The 22711-nt window shown below is 35.1% G+C and overlaps 1 protein-coding gene across 1 annotated transcript; it reads right to left on the minus strand.

The window, feature by feature from the left end:
* Positions 1 to 12502: 12502 nt before the first annotated feature.
* LOC123539027 (agrin-like) lies at positions 12503 to 20489 on the minus strand. The gene is made up of 5 exons (XM_045323491.2): positions 20371 to 20489; positions 19309 to 19447; positions 17958 to 18088; positions 15199 to 15337; positions 12503 to 12687 (listed from the first exon to the last, which is right to left on the minus strand). Exons 1-5 carry the CDS (start codon positions 20396 to 20398, stop codon positions 12597 to 12599), a joined length of 528 nt encoding a protein of 175 aa, XP_045179426.2. The 5' UTR covers positions 20399 to 20489; the 3' UTR covers positions 12503 to 12596.
* Between the last annotated feature and the right edge of the window lie 2222 nt (positions 20490 to 22711).

A 22711-nucleotide genomic window follows, 5' to 3' on the forward strand; every position in this document is an offset into this window, starting at 1 on the left:
GTGTGATGTTTGCTCAAAATAACATTCAAAGGGAAGGTAATACGCTGATATATTCTAAGCAAGCTTACTTGATTAAAGCACTTCTACATGCGCTCGTTTTATTTGTTTAGCAATCTAATATCATTAAGTTTTTGTTCTGTAAACAACGTATTCAGTCCTTGGGATAGATATGGAATATTACTGTGAAATCATTAATATTCGTGGGGGACTAATTTTCGTGGATTTCGTGGTTGAGTCAATCCACGAAATTTAATCCCAACGAACAAGTGAAAATCCCTTTCATTTTATGTTCAGAAGTAGAAATCCACGAATTCATGTCCCCACGAAATTGCCGTTTTGACCAAAACCACGAAAATTTATGCCCACGAAATTAAATGATTTTACAGTATACGAGTATTTCATTTTTCGATTGGTTCGTGAATGCCTACCGATAATTCGGGGTATAATATTAAATATATTTGAATCGATCTGACACGACCCGTTTTCAAACTAAGGTTTTAATAAACATTTGGAACTCAACAGTAACGACCCGTTTGCAAACTAAGGTTTTAATAAACATTTGGAACTCAACAGTAAGTCAGTAATGAAATTTCTGAAAGACGTAATGTTTACTGTATTTGATGCATTTATTAACACGTAGAATTTGAATTTTCCTAGGCATATATTATATTTACAAAATGAATTTCGAATAATGGGTCTGATTTTATAGATTCAAGGACATTCTTGATATCATTTAATATATGTTCGTCTCCCTAAACTACTCCCTAATCCTCTTACCTAAATACTTTAAACTGGCTCAAATGCGGAACTTTGTATCTACTTAATACGAATTTTTATATCTGCTAAACGCGTAACTTTATATCTATTGAAACAGAACTTTGTATCTGTTCAACGCGAAACTTTGTATCTCAACATGCTCAACACGAAACTTTGTATCTGAATGCAAAACTTTATATTTGCTCAACGCGACACATTGTATCTGCTCAACGTGAAACTTTCCATCTGCTTAAAGCGAAACTTTATGTCTGCTCAACGCGACACATTGTATCTGCTTAACGCGAAACTTTGAATCTGCTTAAAATGAAACTTTGTGTCTGCTTAACGCGAAACTGTGCATTTGCTGAATATACATATGAATAATCAAACCAAGACGTGCTGTCTGTTGCTTTTTTAGGCAATTTTTTCAACCATTTTACAAGGCTGTGTGTATAAAGTCTTACCTTTAGTTTTTACAAATGAAGCTTTATTTCCATACCGTTTTGTCAAGCAGTATCCTACCAAAGAGTCAAGAGGGGGTACCTCTAACAGTTTTTCAGATTCACTGTCAATAGGAAAAAGGTTTACATTTTCCTCTGAGAAAGCAGATAGAAAGTTTGGCTCTTTATGACTGAAACTATTCTGCAACACTTCAATCTGGGAACTGTCTAAAACAAGGCCGTCCTTTTTAATATCCTTTTTTTTTACAAGGGCATCGTCACCAAACATGTCCACAAGACATTTCTTTTGAGCTTCAGGTAAATTACTTTCCCTTTGTGAGAGAGTGTCAATTTCATTTTCTATGTCAGACATATTTTCCGTGTCTTTTGGTGAAATTGTCCACATGCAAAAAAATGAGACACGATCCTCACTTTCACCGTCCCATATTACTGGATTCGTGCGTCTTTGTGACAACCCAGTCCTTGAAACACCCGACTTGTTTGTCAAATCTTCTGAGACATTCTCTCGAGTTTGTTCCCGATAAGAATTTTGTTCTAACATTTTTTGCATCATTTCTTCTAGAGTTGAAAAGCTTTGTTCAATTCGGAGTACCTAGAATGTTTCTTTTCCTTTTTCTTCTTTTTAAGAGTCGAAGTCGGTACTTTTTTACCATTTTCTGCACTTTCACAATATGGCGACCGCGGGGACGCGTTTGTCACATCCGAAGTCATGGAAGTATCGGATAAAATTTCTCCATCTTCCGTCGATTTGTTCGACGCCATAACTAAAAATCAAAGCACTGAGAGTACTGATGGGTCGGGGCAATTCAGCTGTATTTATAACATAGCAGAATAATCTCCAGGGTTCATACAGAAATTTGTGAACTGAATTCAAGGACTTTCCAAAGACAAATTGGCATTTTCAAGGACCTGTACCACGCTCTAATTTTTTAGACTGTTACAGGTTTTCTTTGATGTTGTTACTTTGACACACTTTATACATATTTAAACCATCTCAGTTTGAAACGGCACTTGCCATTTAGAAATTAATTGTCAATAAATCACAACAGGAATCAGTAAATTTACTTTTCTACCATTCGATCGACATTTCAATTTATTTTCAAGATACACCTCGTTTTCAAGCACTTTCCAAGGCCTGTGCGAACCCTAAGATTTACGCCAGAAATCGGTTTATGTCTGGTATTTCCAAGATTCATGCACGCACTGTAGAAAAATTAAACCAGTTTATAAATAGATTACACACAAACGAACACAAATTCAACATTATTGTATGAATCCTGTTACAAATAATGACTTTAACATATCTGTCTTTAGTAAATAGTATCAGTTTGGATTGTCAATTCAAAGAATTTTTGTATATTAAAGGTTACACTCGCATATTTAATTTAAACAAATTTGCGATATGTGTACCTACACTGATTTGGGAAAACCCGGCCCCAGATTAAGACTATTCACTTGCAGTGAACATTATGAAGGCTAACAAGAGCTGTCACTGGAGACAGCGCCCCCGACTATGTCGATGCAGGATAGAGAAACTGGACACATCTGAGGAAACTGGAGCTGTCACTGGAGTGTTTAATGACTCCAATGGTAGATGAAGATATTGCACAATAGCTTGAATCTGTGTCAAAAATATTAAGTATTAAATATTAAGAGAGGTAAAGATAAAGTGTAAGCTTCCAAAATTTATATGTGAAAATAAAATATGTATCAGAAACCATTTGATGCTGAATATCATACTTGATTCTGCCTTTGCAATCTGTGTAGATCACAATCAGGCTGCACAACTGTGCAGCCTGATCATAATCAGTATGTACATCTAAACAGTTTGATCATGATCTGTACTGTTTGCCATTCAGTTGGTATCTTTTTGTTAGCATCTATTTTTACAATTAATGGTAGTATTTCCAGATTCAAAAATGGAAATATTAATTATTTAAAGAGCAGGGTAAGGGTAAACAGGACAACAATGTGGAATATGACCATAGTGGAAGCGTGCATCTAACTCCCCTAACATGTTACAGCAGCATAAATAGTAAATTTCAAAGGGTTCATGCAAATATTTCCCCCAGTATTCAACTTCATCAACTTCCCAAAAACATTTCAGAGTTCAAAAACTTGAATTCAATCACTCTTTTCCTGTAATGCCAGTATTATATTTCATGCAACAGCAGCAATATAAATCACCAGAGTGCATGCTTTTGAATACTTTTCATTTGCACCCAAACAAATTCGTTCTCATACGAAAAATATGAAAATTTAACTAGTAATAATTTTGTTTCCTTTTTTATTTATTTTCTTTTTTCTCGGATTCCTTTGATAACAGCTAAACATTTCAGATTCAGAGATGTTAACTGATCACATGTTTGACTTCGTGGCAGTGTAATAGGTCACAACCAGTTAAATAGTTTTCCTTATATATTCTATATAAAACTGACATTTTTAAAGAGCTACCAAACATATATAGCTAGACCCATTTCAGAGAACAAATCCTTACCTTATTTTAAAGAGTTATGATAAAACTGATATAAAATGAAGAGAAAAGTAGGGGTCATGTATCGTCTAAGTGAGATTTCTCTAGTCACATTTGCTTACTGTAAATTGACATCAAAATCACACTGCTGTGACCTGGAAGTACTACTCATACTACAACTGAGATTCACTTCATCAAATACAACCTGCTCTCCCTTTTTCCTACCAAAATATCACAAATACATCTACAATGAAATTTAAACTTAAACTAGCTTTAATTTATACCTCTGTTGCCATGCCAAGTGAAAGATTAATGTTCAAATACCTGGCAGCTATTACGCGATAGACTAGATGGCTCCCACGCTGGTTCCTTCAGTTAAGTTAGGCCAAATAAAGCCAATGGATAAAAATGATAATACATTCAAGTATTAAAGATTTGATGTCGATATTGTTTAAAATATATATGAGAATTGGTCAAATTGAATTGTTTCTATAGTGAAAGAAAGTAGATTTTTTTTGTTGTTTCAATAAGAAACGCTAACATGTACCGTAAATAATGCTTGGCAGAGCATTTCGTTTTCCTTTATATTATTTAACTTGTTTAAAAATTGAGTATGAAAAGACACTTATGTACTATCCTTTATAATATCCTTAATCAAAGTGCTGTTACGGATCTCTCGTGCAATCATACGAAAATAGAAAGTGTTAGACCAACTTTGCTATATAAATAAGCACTTCTGTGAAGAAAACAAAGAACCTGCTTGTAAATGAAATTCATCTTTTAAAAGATTTTTGCCAAACATGCGACAGCGCCGCACTGCAAACTATGCCCGGTAGTATGACAATACAATTTTATCTTGGCCAATAAAAACAAACAAAATGCTGTTAAATGCAGTTATTTTACATAGTACATTAAATTCATACATGTAGTACATTTTTTCGTATTTAAAAAATAACGTTTATGGAAATCCTTGTTTAGCTGGATGGCTTCCTCACATAAAGAAATGAACACCCCGAGTGAGGCTCAAACCCACAATGATGAGGAGCAAGTGATTTGAAGTCAGCGACCTTAACCACTCGGCCATGGAGGCCCCAGTGTCCGTTTGTTATTACCAGATCCCTTACTTGCATATAACATGGGTGGTAAACCCGCAATCTAATTCCCACTGGGAATACGCTAAAAAGGGTTGCGCGACTTCCGGTGCTCTTGTTGCGCATCAATATATACAAAATCGAGGTAGGTGGGTTTTTGTTTTTGTAAATAATGACACATTCATGAGTGTTTACGTAAAAAAGCAAAATGCTATTCGACACAAAAATGAATAAATATCATATGTGTGAAATACCAACTTATTAATTTAAGAATCAGCTCTGTTATCACGAAAACTCTGCTGGCTCGAACTGTCAAAAAAGCATGGAATCATGAAAAATGCAAATTTTCTAACTCTTGTGCCTTCTTTCTGGAAATGTGACGCTTCTAATGATCAAACACGTGTAAAACAGTCATGAATATTACATACACTTGAATGAAATGTTGCTTTTGAGGGAAAGATTGCCACAAAATAATCGGGAACGGGGTTGCGCCCCAGGAATGGAGTTGCGCGTATATATTGTATACATTATGATGTATACGAGCAACTCCATTACCGGTGCGCAACCCCATTCCCGATGATTTTTTGATTAGAAGCAAATAATTTTGATATTCGTTACTTTATAACAGTTGAGTTATCATGAAAAGCATCAGATATTCTCAGATTAGGCATATGAGGTCAGAAACTTCATTTTTGTTAATATCATACTTTATTCACGCTTCGTGCCGCCTGAGTTTTTGTGATAATAGAGCCGAATCATAAATTACAAACCAAATATTTTACACATATGAAGTATTATCATATTTGTGTCGGATAGCATTTTGCTTTTTTCGAGAAAATTTATTCTTGTCTCATACAAGGCAAAATTATAACTTCACATGCCTCAATTTCTTCTCTTTTTTTACGCGCAACCCATTTAAAGCGTATTTCCAGCGGGAATTGGATTGCGCGTTTACCACCCGTGTACTATAATAAAACTAATTTACAAGTAAGTTTAGATGCTGGCTGCACATAAATTCTATTTTCATAAGATGAAAAAACAAAGTACTTGGTTGATTTAAACATATTTTGCAAACTAAATACGTGGTCTGCAGTATAAAAATAAATTATACATGATATATGGACACATACAACCACCACTTTATTAGTCAGTTTTTATAACAGATGAGTTTATCATCATGAAACGGTCTCAGAAAATAATGTGCAGCCTAGACCGGGACTCGAACCTTCGGCTTACCATTCCTACGCTCTTCCAATTGAGCTACAATGGCCGACCAGTATGAAAACCGCTACACACCTTTCCACTTATTGCAAGAAAACTGGCTCTCTTTGCTTATGTCTGACGCAGACTATTAACCGAATTAAGATGAACACCCCAGTCAAACTGCTTTGTTCCGCATGGGCTTCAAGGGTGAACGCCTCAGTAGAACATCCAAATTTAACAGTTTCAGGAAAAGTTGTGCAGCCTAGACCCGAACCTCGGACTTACGCTCTACCAACTGAGTTACTTAGGACACCCGATAATAGAACTTATACATATGTGAAAGAATGACAAATTGATTGTTCGTTTGACCATAAAATGTAGTGATAAAGATTTATAGGGTGTTAAATTAATATTCTAGCTTTTGACACAAAACACATGTGCAAAACTGTTTTCTGCTACATATATTTGATTAATTTTAAATTAATATGACTTGTTAATCTACAAGAAAAAGGAAGATTTCCAGTCTGTGCACTTTCCTGTCTTAAAACTCTTTAAGATGTACATGCAACAAAATAAACTAGGTTTAAAAAATGAAATCGAGCATTCGAATCTGCAATTATAAGTTATGGATTCAGGTGTAATCAAGTCAAGACAAGTAATGCTGAACGGCGAACGTTATACTTTACGAACCTTTTCTACTATAACTTTCGGTTTATCTCCACGGTTAGGTAATCCACATTCAGAGTTTCAGCTCATATACCGAATGCTCATTTATATCATTTGAGCGAAATTTCACCCCTCGGATACGGTTTCTGTCAAGTTTTTATTTGGAATAGTTTCTCAGAAGTAATCGTGTTTGTTGTGTGTATCAACTTAATCGGTATACATGACATATATCGATGACACCACTGGCGACTGCATTCTAAAAATAGCCGTTAATATAAATATAGCCGTAAATAGTCCTGATGATATTCATGTGCTTTGTTATAGCTGCACTAATTTTTGTTATATGCCGTTTTGCACTAAAAAAGTGTAGTGGTTTTCATTTACCGTCTATTATTCCATTGAGTTGGAGCAAAGCTCCGACCCAATTACAATGTAACACTTCCAGTAGAAAGTAACAAACTAATAAATACAATCTTGAAACACTACGTATCAAAATTTCAAATATAAAGTCTAAAACTAGCGAAGATGCGAACACTTTCGCAAGATAAGAGAAACTGAATATTAAACATGTGTTATAACAGGAAGTGACCTTGAGAGGTCAAAAGTTCCCTGTAAACATGAAGTCATTGGGCCAACGACGAAAAACCGTCAAAGGATAATCGTTGTTGGGCCACTGTTGGCCCAACAATGATTAATAAGTATTGTAAATACAGCTGTTGGGCTAACGTTGAACCAACTTTAAATTTCAGTCACAGATATCTCTGCATTGGCCCGATATTGATTTTCAGGGAAAGACTTATACAGAGAAAACATCGTTGGTCCAACGTTGGGCCAACGTTGGTCCATTAGAAGTAATAATATAATAATTGTATATTTTACAGGTCACTGTTTTATCACAAGCCCCCACAGGTATACACAGGTTGTGTAGCTGTAACATGCAATATTTAATTAATTATTAAACACTTTTCTGCACCAATTCGTAATCAGTTAAATTTGGGCTAATTAAACTAAAAACTTATCTGCAGCCGTAATGATATTTTGAACTATTTCAAATCTACTACCTTGAAAAAATTGTGAAAAAAAGTATTGAAAGAACCCTTACTAACTCTATAACAAATATCTAATTTTATACAATCATAAAATGTTTACAATAAATCTGTTGAATATTCCAGAACATGAACTCTCGTTAACCCGAGTTATGTAAGAAATCTCAGAAAATGTGGTTAATTTTACTCTCTAGGCCAGATTTCTAGCTTTATAGACATGTGAAGTAAAGGAAACTATTATACATGTGATAGGTCTAGATTTATCAAAAACCCGGTCTTCCAGCTACAAACTGTAAGTAGAAGTGTTTTTTAAAATAATTTTTGTTAAAGTTATGGAAACTTATACAGAATTTCTTTTTACGTCCTGTATACATGTTATATCCTTATGACTTGAACATATGTTAAATACTAATATCTAAAGCTGGCGGATGGCACTTGTGTTGAGTATTAAATTCTGTAAATAAAATAACTCATTTTCTTGTTAATTCTAACATATTTGTCTCGGTTAAATGCAGACAAAAATTAATTTCATACATTAGTTATTGTTATCAATTTGACGTAGATGGTTTAATCAACATTATGATTTTTGTTTTTTACAGGGTGCTGTTCAAAGGAGTAATAATGGAGTGCCTAGCACTGTGGTGCACAGGAAAAAATAAAAATATAAAAAGCTGCAACTTCAGTGAGAAAAGAAAACAAACAAACAGAACTTGGATATATAATGAGTTAATATACAGACAGTAATTCACTTTAGTAGGATTTAATTAGTGACTGAAATAAGAAAAATATTTAGATTTATAAAAGACTGGAATCAATATTTTACATGTTGTAGTGATGAAATATTCTGTTACATTTCTTCAGGAAAATTGCAAACAAACTTTAAATAAATGTTAGATTTCTTTTTGTTAAATGTTAACAAAGTCACAACTATTTGAAAATAAAACATCTTTTAAACAATGCTAGTTTTAGTCTTTTTTCAATTTCGTAATCGTTGGGATAGCGTTGGCATCCATCTTTGGCCAACAAAGGAACAGAGTTGGCCCAACGTTGGACGAACCGTGATAGACGAAAAAATGCTGTTGGCCCAATGGAGGACCAACGATGAGTGTAGGATATCAGTTGTTGGCCCAATGTAGGGCCAACGATGAGTGTAGGATATCAGTTGTTGGCCCAATGGAGGGCCAACGATGAGTGTAGGATTCCAGTCGTTGGGCCAACGGTGTACCAACCGTTGGGCCAACGATGTACCAACCGTTGGGCCAACGTTGCGCCAATTAGCAAAATGGCGTTGGGCCAACGTCGGAAATCTTCGTTGGGCCAACGAAGAGTCTGCCGTTGGCCCAACGTTGGGCCAACGCATGTCTGCTATCTGGGTTTATCTTCCGGATAAAGGGAGAGAAATCCATACTGTAATGTCAGGTAAGTTTTTTATTTATCAAAATGTATATCGTATTCTAGTTTTAATCTACAAAATGTAGAGAAGAGTATTTGATTTCCAAGATTAAAAAGCTGGAGGAAAATTTCTCTGAATCTAATAATGAAGATTTACTTAATAATATTTCAAAAGCAGAATTAGAGAATATCAGGCATGAGAAAATGAGAGGACGTTTCATTCGATCAAGACCTAATTTGATTGACAACGAAGAAAAGCTGTCAAGTTTTATTTGTAGTTTAGAAAGTCTAACTATGTAAACAAAACAATTCCTTTTATAGAAAATGAAAAACGGATTTACGGTGTACTCACAGCAAAACATTTTAAAATAAACCGAAGTGTTTACAGTAAATTATATACCAAGGGAGACACACCCACTGGTATATGTATTAATTGAAGCTTTTTTAGAAAATGCCAATATTCCGAAGCTACTCGTAGTTTGCAAAGTTCTTTGTTTGTTCAATTTAAATGCTATTTGACACCTTGCTAGTTCTGTTGTTTTCGGAGAACAAATTTGTTCTCTGTAAAACGGTCTGCCACATAAAAGGTAAAATAAAATGTCAAATGTGTTTATACGATACCTATAAAGTAATAGAGAAAACATTCTGTTATAACATATTTATATAAAATGTAGGGTAAGCTAGGTAGATGTTTTACGGAAAGTTTGAAACACACCTGTTCAGACCGGTATAAGTTACTTGCATATAAACACGTTATCAGTCTTTTTTGCAGTTTCTTGAAACTGTTGCTACTTCCATAAGACAGTTTGATAATAAGCAGCGTCACGGCTTTTCAGCGACCAAATCGAAAACATGAACATAGGATTTAGTATTTCGTTGAAAGGACAACAAACATTTTAGTTTCCTATGAATTGTTTATATTAGGCGAAACTAGTCTATTTAGGAATAATTCACTTTATCATACCTTCATGTTAAATAAAGCGAAAACTTACCATTAGTCATAAATTTGGCATTATTGGGTCAATGACGAACTAAAATTTTGCTGGACTTCATTCTTTTACTTTTTCCAGAACGACGCCATTTTCTTTTTGAAAATGAGTACTGAAGAAATGAAATTATTAACGAATGTTAATCAGGTATGTAAGACCGTCACGTACATATATGTATTTGCAATCATCACATTTTTAACGGAATTGGAAGTTGACTCATTCATAGCATTTGTATAGGATTTCAGTTTTTGCACTTAAAATCAAGGAATATTGCATCTGGAAAGAAGTGTTACTGACTTCAAATCGTCGAGGACACAATTACCTACTTTTTGGATCAAACGGCAGTCATATTTTATATAAGTAGCACGTATTATTTATGGGAGCCTACGGAGGCATGGTGTACCCAAAGGAGCAGTTTTATGCCCTTATTTGTTTTTGCTATGGTGCTTACCATATGTTATATAATTAATCAAGTTTCTTCCATCAGACGACATTTTACCTGGTGAAGATGTCACGACCCGGAAGTACTCTACCCGAGGTTGACTGTATTTTACTCGCCTGGATGTGATTTTCCCAGCGCATCTTTTGTCCCATGGTTGTGCCTTAACTGCAAATACGCTGATTTTTGTAGTCAATTGAGACAGCTCAGGGATACAAACAATTACCAACATGGGGAGCCAAAAAGGAGTCAACGTTTTCCCGGTTTAACGGTACTTTATTTTAAGATATGTTCTAAGTGCTACTTTAAGTCTGAAGTAAAAGGAAACACCTGTGAAAACGTCACATAGAAATGAAATGTAATTTACAGGATTGTACATCTTCTAGATAACAGATACTGAGCTCAGATTTTTTTCTTCTAATAAGATTTTTTTTCTTCTTCATTCATTGTAAATAACCATTTTCTGTAAATAAACTTGTAAATATTGTAATGAGTGTTAAGTTGCTCCGATAGTTGCTATCCCCGGTTTGTCCATCCTGTCACATTGTCACTGAGGAAGAAGCACTTACATGATTTATGCCTAAAGTGTGATAATTGTTTTATAAAGATACTCAATTTTTTAACTTTATACATAAATAAGATTGATACAGAAAAAAAATGTTTGCAATGTGTTTTTTATTAAGGTTACGAAGAAGGCACTGAGGAACAAAAATCAAACATTGCCAAATCAAAGAAAGAAAGATTTGTTTGACATGAAAATTGAACAGCATGTAAAACATAAATATTACTTTATGAAACAAGTGTCAGTATACTGATATAAACATCGACTTACAGAAAAGGACTGCCTATAGGGGCCCCACTTCCGGACAGTCAAACGCCTTTAAAAACTCACCATTTTCAAAGAACTGTTACACATGTTCGTTTTGATGCATTTGCAATAGTGTGCGAGTGGTGAAATTTCACATAACAAGGTGGAACGCGGTTTTCAGCAATTGTTTACCTTTATTTCTTTACAAATGGCATTCATTTTCAAAGGGAAACAACTTTTTCTCGACGATTACTTAAAATAATCGGAAAAAGTTGTCTCCCTTTGAAAATGAATGCCATTTGTACCTAAAGTATTCCAAAAAAGTTGTCGCCCTTTGAAAATGAATACCATTTGTAAAGAAATAAAGATAAACAATTATTGAAAACTGTGTTCCACCTTGTTATGCGAACTTTCATGACTCGCACGCCATTGCAAATGCATCAAAACGAAAATGTGTAACTATTCTTTAAAAATGGTGAGTTTTTAAAGGCGTTTAACTGTCCGGAAGTGGAGCCCCTTTAGGCAGTCCTTTTCCGGAATTCAATGTTTTTATCAGTATACTGACACTAGTTTCTTAAAGTAATATACATGTTTTATATTCTGTTCAATTTTCATGTCAAACAACTCTTTCTTTCTATGATTTGGTGTTGTTTGAGTTTTGTTTCTCAAGGCCTGATTCTCATCCTTAATCTATGTCAACGTCACTACATTTCTAAAGATATTATCTTTAAAGAAATGAAGATACATGATATTAAAATGTTCTACACTAATTCTAAATAATATCAGTCTTTAATGTACGAATTCTTTTGATAATGGGTAGATACTAGATGTTGTTTATACCAAATGGCAAATTATTACTTTAGTTAGATTAAATTGTTACTTAAAGTCTTCTAACGAGTAACTGTCCAACATATTTAGCTTCTTACCATATTGCAAGAACAACCAGCATATACACGCTGGGGACAGCCAAAGAGGGTCCACCAATGGGTTAATATTTAGATCGTATCTTTAAAGCAGCTGGCTCAATGTCTTTTCACACAGGTTTCACGGTATATCTAATGCAGAGTGTGGAAAGAGTCGTTACGGTTGGAATTAAAAAATTAACAAAATAATTGATAAAAAGTTCAGAACTACTTGGTATTGAAATTAAAATGAACGAAGTTGAAAACCCATAAAAGTGATGTTATAGGTAGTGGCTTTATTTCAAAAGAATTAACTGATAAAATACTAACTGGTAAACTAAATACAGAATATTGCAAAATTAATTCTTTTCTATTTTCTACCAACAGCTATGCCAGTACAAAACTCAATGGGTTGTGAGGTCAAAGATTTATCGTCACAATATACCTTTAATAATCTGCACCTGAAATTCAAACAATATCCATACATTTCACTTATTATTTCATATATAAATATTGAAAACTTGATTGGTCCAGTAAAAAAGTGAAATTAAATATTTGATAAATCGGGTCTGGGTTTTGAGTGCTTATAAATGTCGTTATTGTTGTTAATATTATCAGGATCCATGCTGTGCGCTAACGGTCTCTCTAATAGCAATAAGCGTTGAAAGTGGAGAGTATGGATCCTGACCAGACTGTGCGGATGCGCAGGCTGGTCTGGATCCGTGCTAGTCGCAAAGCCACTATGTTGGTTTTCTCGTGGCACAGCTCAATAAGCTATTTCGCCATTCTTCGTTTTATTGCTTACGTTAAAGCAACATTTACGTCCGAAAATCTGCATACGGAAATACAATGGGACAATGTCGTAAGCCGCTCCTGAAAGTGTTTTAAATGAAGCTAAGAAGACCAACCAGAAACAATGAACATCAAACATCAAAAAAATTTGCTATTGCTTTAGTTTTTCTGTTAGGTTATATTTTAACTGTCTGGGTAAAATCTATATAAAATGTCCTATGACCCGAATTTTATTTATGCAATCTTAGTTTCAGAAATCATTTTTGTTCGAGACGTAGAAAAAATCACTGTGTTATAAAAGATAAAAAGAAGATATTACGTGTTCAGCATTTTACAGTGATACATCGTCTTTCGTTTAAAAGGAAATTTCTAAATAAAGCGGCTTTGGGCATATTTAGCATACAAATAAAAAAATTACCACTGCTTTAAAGAATACTAACTCATACCGATGTACGAACCTTTACTTAAAAATTAGCACCTCAAAGAGCGACGTTTTACTGAAATTCAAAGCTTGAAATTAATGAACGCTGTCATTGTTCCATGAAAAGAAAAAAAAAACATAGTAACCAAACAAACAACCAAATTCACTCCCTAGTTTATTCTTTCAATTGATAATAAAATGTCTTTAAAATCGTAACTGAATATCCACGATTTGAATGTGAAGAAGAACATATAATATACAGACGATAACTCTAAAGAAAACGAATGAATTGAACAAAACAAGTTGAGTTAATGTCTTACTTAGTTTATTAGCTCGACTATTCGAAGAATAAGTAGAGCTATCCTACTCACCACGGCGTCGGCGTCGGCGTCACACTTTGGTTAAGTTTTTCGTACCAGTCCACATTTTGACAAAGTCTTTTGAGATAAAGCTTTGAAACTTTCAACACTTGTTTACCATCATCATGGCCAGTTATAGGCAAGAGCACATAACTCCATCAAGGATTTTGGCTGAATTATGGCCCCTTTTGACTTAGAAATCATGGTTAAGTTTTTCGTACCAGTTCATATTTTGACAAAGTCTTTTAAGATAAAGCTTTGAAACTTTCAACACTTGTTTACCATCACCATGGCCAGTTATAGGCAAGAGTACATAACTCCATCAGGGATTTTGGCTGAATTATGGCCCCTTTCGACTTAGAAATCTTGGTTAAGTTTTTCGTACCAGTTCATATTTAGACAAAGTCTTTTGAGATAAAGCTTTGAAACTTTCAACACTTGTTTACCATCACCATGTCCAGTTATAGGCAAGAGCATATAACTCCATCAAGGATTTCGGCTGAATTATGGCCCTTTTTGACTTAGAAATCTGGGTTAATATTTCGTACCAGTTCATATTTTGACAAAGTCTTTTGAGATAAAGCTTTGAAAATTCCAACACCTGTTTACATGACCATATCCAGTTATAGGCAAGAGTACATAACTCCATCATGGATTTTGGCTGAATTATGGCCCTTTTTTACTTAGAAATCTTGGTTAAGTTTTCCGTACCAGTTCATATTTTTTTTTGTAAAGTGTTTGACATATGGCTTTGAAACTTTTATCACTTGTTTAGTATAATAATCTCTATCTGTGGGAAAGAGTGCATAACTCTGTGATCTATTTTGGCTGAATTATGGCCCTTTTTGGACTTTGAAATTGGTACTGTTTTCATACAAGTCCACGTTTTGTCAAAACTATTTGACATATGGCTTTTAAACTTTGAACACTTGTTTATCATTACGATTTCCATCTGTAGGCAAGAGTACATAACTATTTTGACTGAATTATGGCCCTTTTTGGACTTTGAAATTGGTTCATACATTGCCAATTAGTGCAAGACTTATCGAAATCAAAGAAATACAGGAACATTGTTTGTCTAATCTCTTTATTTCTTTTGTCTGAATATCTGTGGAAATATTTTGACCCCATTCTTCAATCAATTCTTCGAATAGTCGAGCGCGCTGTCATCAGACAGCTCTTGTACTAATTTGTCTTAGCTCGATTGTGATGAAAGCTTCAAGCTTATTGAAACCACTCTTGAGTCCGCTTCCTAGAAAAGCCAGTACTGGTATCATATGGGAAGTCATGGTCGTGGCCCTAGTTGGGCTCGAACCCACGACCCCTGGATTGAGCGGCCGACACTGTATCCACTAGACCACCGCTCCCCTAATGTCTTTTTTCTATGATGTGAATCTTACTTGTTCAGGTATATTTGTTTGTCAGATCCGCAGATAGGTGCCAGGTCCGTGCCACAAACAATGTCGTTCTTGTTACCACAGAAAGCGTCATGGATTGGATCCGTAGTTGGTGGAAGGGTGGTACCAGTAACAACAGGACCTATATTAGGTAAAAAACGTGCTTGTGTGATAAGCAAACTTTTTCATTACTCCAACAAGTATCATTATGCTTAGGTCTTATTGTGCGGTGTTTGTAGCCATAATTCAGCGGTAGAGCGGGTTTGAACTATAATAACAGACAGTGTACTGGTGCAGTTATGATGTGTGGTTCAAACTACGACTGGATCTACTAGTTCCTAATATTAAGTAGATTGCAAACTCCGAGAGTAACCAGTAAAGTAAATTTTTTACTAGGTTTAATTAGATATTTTTTTAAAAAAAAAAAATACATCACGGCTTTGAACAGACTAGTTTCAAAATCTAAAAAAAAAATCAAAAAAAGAAAATGAGGTCTAAAATATTTTTTGTTTCCGGTTTCCCGACCTTTCCTAAATTTTTTACCAAACCCTAAATATTTAAATGGAGACTTTTTTCAATTTTTTAACAAAATGTTTCAAACGCTTTTAACATGGTCAGTGATTACTGATGCTACAAAGACATAACTCCTTATTTGTATTTTGACACAAAACTAATTTCCGAAAAGACCGGCCCACTTCATAAACTAGAAATGTGTCACAGACACAGATGCCTCCGCAACATGATAAAGGCCACAGTCATGGTACTGCTCACAAACAAAAAGAAGGAGCCTTGGCCAAGGGAGGTTGATCTTTAAAAAAATGTCCACACAAAAATCCTTACCGGGTGAGATAGATCTTAAAATGGATGTAACATGCATGTTGCACTGCAGAAGAGTGGACTTGACTTTTCCCTACGACCAGATATAAAAAGGCTACAATATAAGCTATTTATAGTAACTACAAAGGGGAGTTATTCTAATCTAGGGACCTGGTTCTTGCGCATGACATTCTTTCTCATCATAGTGTACAATTGAGCCAACTTACATCAAAATCCCTCCATGCATGAAGAAGAAATGCTCAGGAAAAAGTCATTCTTGTATATGAACATTCGCCTCTTAAGTCTGACATTGACCTTAGACCTAGGGACCTGGTTGATGCGCATGACACAATATCTATCCACGCTTATTATTTCTGTCAAATTATTTTGAAATCGAACCATGCATGTCAAAGTTATGGACCGGCAACGAAGACAGCGTCATCAGCATGTAGTGACAATTGGCTCAACCAAGGACTGTGACCTTGACCTTAGACCTAGGGACCTGGCTTTGCGCATGACACATTGTCTATCCATGTTCTTTATTTGTGTGAAAAAAAAATTAAATCGGAAGATGCATGTCAAAGTTATGGCCCGGACACGAACATCACCCTTTCCCAAACACAAACACACACACGCATACACGCACAAACAAAAAAATAAACAATCGAACACGGACAGTGGTAACACTAAATGTTCCCCCATTTTATTGGGTTTTGCCAGATCGGATGAAAAATACTTCCTACTTACACGAATATGTTTGAGCATGTTACCGGAAACAAAACAATAGACAAATTCTGTTAGGCCTTACAATACTAACTGTGTATAAAAGAAGTCATAATTGAGCCGCATCATGAGAAGACCAACATATTGCGTTTGCGATCAGCACGGATCCATATACCAGCCTGCGCATCCGCGCGGATGCTGGTTTGGATCCATGCTGATCGCAAAGCCACTATTTTGATTTTCTCATGGTGCGGCTCATTTACTTAAATGATATAACATGTAATAAAATTCTGCATCTAAAATATGAAAATCAAACAATACAGATTTCATTGGAAATATAAAGCGTAATATTACTTCCAAGGAAAAGATGCGTCGCATAATTTGGTCCTTTGAACCTGGTACGTTAACAGACCAGATTGTATTTTCATAAAGAGGTAACCTAATTTCGCCTTACACATTTATACCTAAATTTCTACCCCTGTGACTGTCTCTCTGTTCTGGGGGCTTTGCCCGCATTGTCTCTCTAGTTGGACCACGCTGTGTTTGTATGTTTTTCACCTTGTACAAAATGTTCATCTCCAACACAAAGACGTTACGAAAAATGAACATGTTTTATCACAATGACCAGCTCTCTTTCTATATGACAATTGTCATATTCAGTTCCGTAACGTTTAAGAAGCGTGAGGTTGTGTTGCGATTTTTTTAAGTTGTCGCAAATGCACTATGCTGGTTTTCTCATGGCACGGCTCATATGTATGTATTTAGCATTTGTAAGCAAATCGAATACTGATTAAATTATTCTGGTTTACTTAACAAATAATCTAGGCATTCGAGTGGTTTATTGTCTTATTTACCACGGTTCAGAGTTCAGATGCATGCGTAGGAATTGAAGCACGAGGGCGTTAGCCCGAGTGGTTAAGTACTGAAGTATCTGAACGATGAACCGTGGTAAATTAGACGATAAATCACAAAAAGGCCAAGATTGTTTTCATTCTGACATGCTCATTGATATGTTTTAATAAATATTATGCCGGACTTTATTTACGCGAGGAGTAATGTATCAGACATCATGTGGCAATTTGACGTCATAATTGACGTCATAATGCTCTCGCGCGTCAACCGTTGTTTATCGCAGAATATACAGAGCTTGATTTCCTTCTGTCTTTGTTTAACAGCAAATCAAACCGAGTTATGTTAGAATTTATGTTTGACAATGAAGTTACCATCAGTTGCTGCAGAGGAAGCAGAGGAAGCCGATACAGGCGACAATATTGAGGCAAGAGGAGCAGAACAGGGCCCCTGAAACGCTACTCTTATCGTTTTATCTCTACATCTCGCCTGCCCGTAGTAACAGCTGTAACGATAAAAATATTTATACCTTCTGGATTCATTGCTTGTATCCTATTCTGTAGAGACATATAATCAAAATTAGAAGTATACTTCGTCGTCTATAGATAGGCGCCTTTCAATGGAAAATATGGTTATTATAATAGTAGTTTGATCTGGGATGCAGTATTCGGTTTGAGTGGGTTTTGCCAGATCGGATCTCACGAGGCGCGCAAGCGCCGAGTGTGATCCGACCTTACAAAATCCACGAGAGTCGAATACAAAGTCCCAGATCTAGCTACTGTTATAATGACCCTTTTATTATATACCTTTACCATTTTGATTCTTGTTTTGTTCTTGAACGAAATCTTCAATGTTTATCGATATTAAATGGAACATAGTGAAGTGTTTATGTGCGCTGTTTATAGAAATTGTCAGGTCATGCATATTTATGAAAATAGTCCGGCAGCATACAATACGGAAGGTACAAACGGAATTTTAAAGGTACAATACGGAATTTTTGTCTGTCTGTTCATATTTAATTGTGAAATGCAAGCCGGATGTTTACAGAATTTATATAGGTATATAATAAATGAGATTATTGTTTGTAGTTTTTGATATTGAACGGACTATAGTTCACCAATAAAGTTTGCTTAAAGAAATAAATATTTTTGATGTTATGTATTAAAATAATTCTATGTCATAAAGTTTTGTTGTTGTTGTTTTTTTGTTTTTGTTTTTTTTTTTTTTTTGCAAAGTCTACTGGCTGTTTCGTGTACAGTGAGATCGTTCAGGCCATTCAGACTTCATATAAATTTCTATATGTTACCAAAATTAAACTTATTTTGATCGAAAACATTTATTTTGTCTGTGTCAACTTACTTTTGAAAATGATATCAATGGCATCTTTTAATGGCTCGAGAAGTAAAACAAAACATCAACCTTTACCCTGCTAATTTTCTAAAACGGACTGGTCCATCCTTCAGTTTGGACAATACCATTTATTATCATTAAAATTTCAGGTCATTAATGTGCAGGATGATCTTGGTCTGCACTGATCGCAAAGGCAGAACCATTTGCTACCAGCAGGCTAAAGGTAAATGGCTCGAGAAGTAAAACAGAAATATTTTTATATCATTGATGAAAACAATGTATGAAGATCGACGTCCCCAGTGCAATTCTTTTTAAAAAGGTTTTTTAGTAAAATTATGCATGTGCTAAAAAAAGCCAAGAGAAAAAAAAATTTACAAATTATTGTATGTTTGTCCGTTTGTTCCACACACAGTTTCGTCTTTCTCTCCCTTAATATATGTCACCTTGCAATCCAGTGCCATCAGCTCATTACACAGTTGAGTGGGGTCGGTAATTGCTCCAACGATGCATATCCCTGTTAATTATAATGAGTGCAAATAAGATGCATAATAACATCATTATATAACAATTAAATACTGAGCTTCGCCAGTTGATCGGTATCATATTTTAGCAGTATAACGATTATCTTATTTTTATTACTTTCACGCTTACGTAGAGAAACAATATTTATTTCCTTGTGGGCATTTGCCAGGGTCAGCCTTTGTCATTGACATTTTTATAAACCTGTGTGAATATTTTTTATTTTCAGATTTAGTACCGACCAGACATCAGGGGAAGTAATTAAATGTTAATTAATTATACACTTTAATTTTTCTTTGTGGGACCTTTATTTTAAGGAAGCTTGTTATACTTTTGATACTTCTGAAGGTCCATTGTATACATAACAGATTTTACTTTTTATGTTTTATGTGCTAGTTTTTCGATAAGATATTAATACTATCGTGCTAAAAGCCAAAAGTTCTGTTCAATTCTGTTAGACGATTCAAGTGAAGACGTTATAGTTGAAGATTGTCTATACAGTTTATTTGACATTCTGACGGACAGTTGTATACAAAATTGTAATAACGAAGATGTATCATACCGGAGTTGACACGTGACGGAGCGGGACTAAGCTGAAGTAGTCTGCGGCATGTAGCATTGATTTTCCGTGTTACTAGTACGGATCAGTTTAGAACAGATATCAGGAGCATTGATTATATTAAAAGAATGTCATATATTATGGAAACAAAGTTGGAAAAAACTGTGTTATCATATGTATCAAACCACTAGACGATCTAGACATATTTCTAATTGCAATGAATGGTTCAACTAATCCAGTAAAGATAGAAATGAACTAAATGATCAGGTTGTGTTTTACAAACATATTTTTGAGATAAAATAACACCCATGGCTAAACTAATATCTAAATCGTTGTCAAATTTATATAATTATACCCACCAACTGTAAATAATATCAATTTAATCATTTTTATGCGAATCCAACTTCTTCTGCTTTAAAACTGTTGTATTTCAATTGTAAACCTCTTTATCTAATCTTTGTTCCAATTTTCAGCCGAGCGACGGCACGCTGTTGTTGATAAAGATACACATTAAGAATCGTATGTTAAAGATCAGTACTGACGCCACACCATTTAATATCCTTTAATAGGTTGAGATTTCAATACAGGTATGTAAAAAAAGTATTCGGTGCAAATATTTACAAATATATGCATATAGTGATTGGTATGTTTAAGGGCGTGTCAGTTCAAGTGAAATTCAGTGAGTTTGATACATACTCCACCATCACATCGTTGTGAAATTGTGTGACATAGAATCATTAAATGGGTTCCATGCTCTCGCAAAAAATCAAGAATAAATATTACAGCACTGAGTCCAGGTACATTGCGTCATTTAATGGCCACCAAATGGCTATTAGAGAATGATGAAAAGTTAATATATATATAGATTATAGACGGTCATTTTGTAGCATGTAACACAACTACAAAAAAAATAGGAAGGGCCTCCGTGGATGAGTGGTTAAAGTCGATGACTTCAAATCACTTGCCCCTCAAAGATATGGGTTGGAGCCTCAATCGGGGCGTTGAATTCTTCATGTGAGGAAGCTATCCAGCTGAATTACGGAAGGTCGATGGTTCTACCCAGGTGCGCGCTCGTGATAAAATGAAGCATGGAGGGGCACCTTGGGTCTTCCTCTACCATCAAAGCTAGAAAGTAGCCATATCACCGTCAACAATTTCTAAAAAAAAATCTTCTTCTTGAAAACCACTGGGCAGAATTAAACAAAACTTCAAAGGAATCATCCTTGGGTGGTCTTCTTTCAAAATTGTTCAAAGAATTGAATTCCATGCAAAACTCTGGTTGCCATGGCAACAGAAATGAAAAACTTTAAAAATCTTCTTGTCCAAAACCACAGGGCCTAGGGCTTTGATATCCGGTGTGTAGCATCATCTAGTGGTCCTCTACCAAAATTGTTTAAAATTATCCCCTAGGGTAAAATATGGCCCCGCCCTGGGGCCACAGGGTTTATATAGACTTATATAGGGAAAACTTTGAAAATCTTCTTGTACAAAACCATATGGCCTAGGGCTTTGATATTTGGTACGTAGCATCATCTAGTGGTCCTTTACCAAGATTGTTCAAATTATCCCCCTAGGGTCAAATATGGCCCCGCCCCGGGGTCCTAAGTTTTACAAAGACTTATATAGGAAAACACTTAAACCTTTGATATTTGGTTTGTAACATTGTCTTACGGTCCTCAATCAAAATTGTTCAAATTGTACCCCTTGGGTGAAAAGAGGCCCTGCCCTGGGAGTCCCAAGTCTTATACAGACTTATATAGGGAAAAGCTTTAAAATATTCTTGTCTGAAACCATATGACCTAGGCTTTTGATATTTAGTATGATGCATTGTCTAGTAGTCCTCTACAAAATTGTTTAATTTATGTCCCTGGGGTTAAAAGAGGCCCCGCCCTGGGGTCACTTAGTTATTATGTGAGTTATATAGGAAAATACATAAAAAATCATCTGATCCTATTTCCAAGACTGTTTAATTATAATTACCTTATGACCCCAAGTAATATGATGTCACTTGACTGTGACTTTGACCTACTGACCTACTTTCTTGTTTTTTAAGATACAGCTTTGAAATTTTGATGACATACACAGTTTTGCACACAAATCGTAAAACTTAATTTCATTGTCCATGAATGTGACCTACTAACTTAATATTAATATTTTATCATCAGTTTGACATTTGAAACATGTAGCTCATATTACCCAGGTGAGCGATCCAGGGTCATCATGACCCTCTTGTATAATTAATGTTCTCTTATCCAGGTATCACAATGAATAAAATTCACTAGTGTTGTCACCACTGAGCTATACACTTACTGAAAGAACTATAAAAACACAATTTAGTATTTCAACAAGTTACACATTATTTATGCTGTCTTCACTTACATGTGTATTCATTACATACGGACTTTCCCTCTCTAAGCAGTTCATGAGATGGAGAAAATATAGAACATATAGAGTGATTGTTCATTTTTCAAAGACATCAAGTTCTGAATGGTTTCCTGATCTAGGTTGCTCCTGCTGTCAGCCTGTATCTTCCTCAGTATGCTGAAGGACACCTCTGGATCAGCACTGCTGTGGGGTAGTGACAAGAGAAGTAAAGCCATCTTACTCAGTTCATGAAATCTCCCCTTTCCAGTGTGTAGCTTATGATGCCTATGGAAAAATCAATAGCAGTATCTGACCTACTGCAATTACGGTACGGGT

The sequence above is a fragment of the Mercenaria mercenaria genome, chromosome 18 (assembly GCF_021730395.1).
Source record: "Mercenaria mercenaria strain notata chromosome 18, MADL_Memer_1, whole genome shotgun sequence".
NCBI classification, from domain to species: domain Eukaryota; kingdom Metazoa; phylum Mollusca; class Bivalvia; order Venerida; family Veneridae; genus Mercenaria; species Mercenaria mercenaria.

What these genes read in the sequence shown, in the direction of transcription:
- LOC123539027 (XM_045323491.2), bottom strand. Translation starts at nt 20,398, where the DNA reads ATGATTAAATTGATATTATTTACAGTTG. An exon ending in ATTGATATTATTTACAGTTG is followed by an intron (nt 19,448 to 20,370) that starts GTGGGTATAATT and finishes TATAATTAACAG; the next exon opens with GGATATGCATCGTTGGAGCA. An exon ending in GGACAAACATACAATAATTT is followed by an intron (nt 18,089 to 19,308) that starts GTAAATTTTTTT and finishes TTATCGTTACAG; the next exon opens with CTGTTACTACGGGCAGGCGA.